Source organism: Octopus bimaculoides, chromosome 19, assembly GCF_046866305.1.
Source record: "Octopus bimaculoides isolate indiv1 chromosome 19, ASM4686630v1, whole genome shotgun sequence".
Taxonomy (NCBI): domain Eukaryota; kingdom Metazoa; phylum Mollusca; class Cephalopoda; order Octopoda; family Octopodidae; genus Octopus; species Octopus bimaculoides.
In genome coordinates, this window is record NC_142946.1 from 55157430 (window position 1) to 55162429 (window position 5000).

Genomic DNA, 5000 nt, shown 5'->3' on the forward strand with positions numbered 1-5000 from the left:
ATATTTACATGCATATATTTGTGTGTGTGTGTGTGTGATTCTATTACTGAACATCAGTATGGAAGATGTTTACATAACAATATGAACTTCCACCATCATCTCCACCCAGAGCTCAAACTTGTTACATAAGAAAATATTCCAAGTTAAAAATATGATTTATGAAAATAGAACAAATAGAACCAAGTTTTATTTGCAATAAGATATTGCACAAAGAAATTATTACTCACATGTGTGTGTGTGTGTGTGTGTGTGTGTGTGTGTGTGTGCATATAGGTGCAAGCATGGCTGTGGTGTTAACTTCCTAAAAGTACATTGTTTTGCATTCAGAGTTGTTGTGCAGCACCTTGGACGAGTGTCTCTAGTGATAGCTTTGGGTCAACCAAAGCTTTTACGAGCGTATTTGGTAGATTGAAACTGAAGGATCCTATCACCCCCCACCACCCACCCCAACCTCCACACACACACACACATATATCCCCGCGTAAATATGGATGTTCTGTTAGAGCAAAATATACTGTGGTAGATATCATGAGAGAAACTCTCACATTGGCTTTTGGTGCAAAATGCATTCTTGTTTATATTGCTAGTAGAATATTTTGGCTGGATATGGTTAGTTTAAATGCTAAAGGGTTAAGGCAGTGAGCTGACTGACTCTTTACTGCACTGGGCAGTATCTTGGAATCTTGTCCATCTTCACTTTGTGAGTTTAAATGCTGCTGAGGTTGACTTTGCCTTTCATCCTTTTCGGGGTTGATAAAATAAGTACCCTTTGAGTACTGGGATCAATGGAATCAACATACTCCCTCCTGCGAAATTGCTGGCCTTGTGCCAACATTTGAAACCAATATATTAATGAGAAAATGTAGATTTGTGTCATAATGAAATAAGAATTACTATTGATGTGACCCTACTTTCAATTATCTTGGATTTGGTCATGATGGAAATAATTACTAAGAATACAACCCTGTTTCCAGCTCTATTATTCTAGCTCATGGCAATTAGAATGAATCTCTTTTTTTTGTATTATGTAGGTTTGGGTCATGATAGAAGTAACATTACTAACAACATGCCCCAAATTAATTGATCAATTAACTATTATCTGTTTTTCAATTAAAGCAAATGATAAACCAGATTTTATTACTGTGGAGACACGCGATAATGAATATTGGATCAGTTGGATGCCGGTGCGACCTGGAGTTTCTAAGAATATCATCTGGTGTGTTGGTGAAATACCATTGGACATGGTATCGTGTAAGGTGTGATATTTGTCCAATCAGTTTGTATATCCTTTTCATTATTTACTGTGGTTATTTAGGCCCAGATTAGTCTTGATCCTACAGTCCTATGATCAGCTGTGATCACCATGTCTTTTAGTCTGGCATAGTCTATCTAGAGCTACATCATCTGTTACCTCCTGATATTTTAGCTCTTGGTCAGCCTTCTTATCTTTTGTTAAAGGGGGGGGGGGGCTGTCTTTAGGCCCTTTAATCTTGCAAGGTTCAAGGTAACTTCTCTAGTGGTGGTGCCATGAAAAAAAGCATCCAGTACACTGTAAAATGCTTAGCGTAAAGAAAGGCATCCAACCGTAGAAACCATGCCAAACCAGACCTTGGAGCATGACACAATGCACTGACTTGGCAGATCTTGTGGAACTGTTCAAACCATGCCAGTATGGAGAACAGATATCAAATGATGATGAGGGGGATGATGAGGGGGATGATGAGGATGAGGATGATGGTGATGATAATGATATGATTTATGTTCCCTTATATGTTTTTCTTTCTCTCTCTCTTTTTCTTCTAGAATATTTCATGGCTAACAACTAACGACAGTATGTTCCACATGTACCTCTATGGTAAATTTCGAAATTCCTTATCGGTAGCTGTGTCCTACAATGGAATTAAAGGTAGCAGTGGTCTCACTCAGAGTGAATGTCTGGTGAACACAGGTAAAGGTATGTTCTCTCTTCTTTCTACAGCTCCACAATCTTTAGACTAGGGGTTCTCAACCATTTTTGATCTATGGATTCCTTTGATTACTATTTTATTCTGGTGGATCCCCATAGCCATTTGATGTTTAAAAACTAGTTTTATAGAATTTCTTTCAAAATTCCTATTGTGTAGGTTGAACTGTGTGGAATATTCAAGGAAGAGATCTTGCTGTTTCTTGCAATACATACCGATATACACATCGAAAGTAACATTTTTTCAGGGGCCCTTAAGATACTATTGGGGATCCCCAGTTTATTATTTTGTTATGTGAATCCCCCAAAATCTTATATGGACCCTGGTTGAGAACCACTGCTCAAGACAATCTATTATATGCATCTTTTTCTTGTCATGACATTGTTGTAAATAACTGCAGCTTGATATGAGCCATGTTTTTATGTCCGACTGAGTCAAATATATTGTTGTTAATGTCTTGCTTTTAGCTATCAAGGAATTTATTCCCCTGTTATTTACCTGCCTGTTTATCTGTGTCTCTACCAATATATTGTCTGTCTTCATGTTTGCCTGTTTATCAATTTATGTGTCTGTCTATCTGTCTGCCTATCTGTCTTTTGTCAGGTCAATTTATCTGTCTCCCTATCTGTTTGTTAATTTATTTGTTTGTTTGTCTACCTATCTGTCTGTCTGTCAATGTATCTGTCTGGCTGCTAATTTGTCTGTCTATCTACCTGTGTCCATCTATTTGTCCAGCTTTCTCCTACCACTCTCCTTCTCAATGCTTTTGTCATACCTACTTTCTTTTATACACTTCTCTCCCTCTCCCTCTTCCTTCCTTCCTCCCCCTTCTCTCTCTCCATGCATAAAAGCTTTTGGAAATCCTTTTTGTTTCTATCCATCCATTAACAAAATGGTTGGATGACAAAGATTCCTTCACTGACACACAGCAATCTCTGGTTTACAATCACATTGTCTATTCACCCCATCTGTTTTACTCTTACTGCAAAAGCCTTTGTTCCTCAGAGTTAGCAAGTTACATGACATGCTCATCCTTTCTCCTCTCATGCCAAACCCGATCCTCTCACTTCAGAATGTCTTGCCTCTGGAATTCTCTTCCCACCTAAGTTTTTCTTACAACATTGACTTACAGATTTTCAGTATTGGAGTGCTTGTGAAGATCTTCATTTCAGACCCCTTCCGCTGGATTCTGTCAGCGTCCACGCTAACTGCACTTCCAATTGTTTCAGCATGCCATGATGGTTGCATTTGCATGCTCTCCTTTTCTCCATCTTCTTTCTCTCTCCGTGTCTATCCTTTCTTTCAGAAAAGTGTATACTTGAAATCTAAAAGAGTTTTTCCTACCTTTTTCTCCATTTCCTGAGCATGAACCTAATGCACTCTGTTCTTTTACCTTGTCTTTGTGTTATATTTTTTGGGCTCCACACTGACCCCATATGTTTAATCCTTCTTCCTACATAAACTGTACCAATGTTACATATATTTGAAGGTCATGGGCCCAGGCCTCTTCCATCTGACTCTAACAGGATTCACACTAACCACTCTGTCCAATCCTTCCTCTTACATAAACTGCATCAATCCCACCAGTCTTTCTCCTTCCACCATAATCAATAACAAAAAAAAAAAAAAAAAAAATTCTATTCTTGATCTCACATGACTTGTGACCTTCATACTGCAACACTTTTATATTGTCTATCTTTTTCTCTCTTTTTGTCAGTTGCCCAACGTGGAGGTATGCCCAAGTTAGATACCCCACTAATATTTTCTGCTAACCTGGAAGGTGATGTTGGTCTTCATGTTGTTCTACCTGAGGTAAAATGTAGCAATTTACTTGGTTTACCTGCATACTTCCAAGTTGATTACAGCCCTGGACACTACTGTACCAATGGTAAGCTACTACAGCTTCTAGTTGTTGTTGTTGTTGTTTAACCCCAGGATCATCTCTGATCCCCTGTGTAGAACATGTTGTTGAATGTGTTCTTCCATCATTTTTTAAGATGGTAGAGTGTGATTTGAGGCAAATCTAACTGGCTGCTATTTCTAGCAAGTCAAGTCTTCTTCATTGGCTTGATCTTGTAGTTGTTGCCATAGTGGTGATGGTAGTGTACTTGTTTGTTGTTATGATGGTGGTTGTAATAGTGGTTGTGCTGGTGCTGGTAATTATATGATGTTGGCAATAGTGTAATGGGGATGTTGTGATGGTGGTGGTTGTGGTAATGGTGGTGGTTGTGGTAATTGTGGTGATGGTGTTAGGATGTGATAGTGGTAGCTGTGATAGTATGGTTATGGTGGAGGTATTGTGGTGGTGGTGGTGGTGGTGGTATTTTGATCCTATGATTGTTGTGATCTGATTTAATATTGCTGCTGTGATGTGCTGATATAACGGTTTTTGTGGTTATGATTGTTGTGAAGATGATAGTCATGTGTATTAGTGGTAGCAGTATTGGTGTAGTAGTAGTAGTGGTAATAGTAATATTGGTTTCAAATTTTGGCACAAGGCCAGCAATTTCTGGGGTGGGGGGAATGTTGATTACACTGACCCCAATGCTCAGCTGGTATTTATTTTATTAACTCTGAAAGGGTGAAAGGCAAAGTCAACCTCAGTAGAATTTGATCTCAGATCATAGAGATGGACGAAATGCCACTGAGCATTTTGCCCAATTGAACTGTAGTAGTAATATTTTAGTGTGTTGTTGTTGTGATAATAGTTCTTGTAATACTGCTCTTTATGATTGTTGTTGTACTTATCATAAAAGAAAGCCCTCACCATTACAAGACCTGGCTTTCTTGAGTCATAGTGATAGCAGGGTTAACCACCCCAACCACATAAGGTTTGATATAAAGTTCAGGAGAGTTCTGCTTTGATGTTTTGGATATAGATTCTTCAACAGGTATGTCTGACATTTTGGACATAGATCCTTTGACAAAATGATCTGACACTTCAGGCATAGATCTTTTGACAGAGTGGTTCAACATTTTGAGCCTGGCTCTTTCAATGGAATGCTTTCAGTGATCTTTCAGTCTAATGTTTCAAAT

At 38.5% G+C, this 5000-nt stretch overlaps 1 protein-coding gene across 7 annotated transcripts in view; it reads left to right on the forward strand.

Annotated features, from left to right (window-relative positions):
- Positions 1-5000, forward strand: part of LOC106875392 (uncharacterized) — a 57987-nt gene that overhangs the window by 41641 nt on the left and 11346 nt on the right. For 4 of the 7 annotated variants that reach the window (XM_089337793.1, XM_089337795.1, XM_089337796.1 and 1 more), the window contains 3 exons: positions 1117-1256; positions 1804-1954; positions 3682-3852. In XM_089337793.1, the coding sequence (XP_089193919.1) occupies positions 1117-1256; positions 1804-1954; positions 3682-3852 (462 nt within the window). The remainder of the gene's footprint in view (positions 1-1116; positions 1257-1803; positions 1955-3681; positions 3853-5000) is intronic. The other 3 variants (XM_089337798.1, XM_089337797.1, XM_089337794.1) reach the window with 1 other exon arrangement.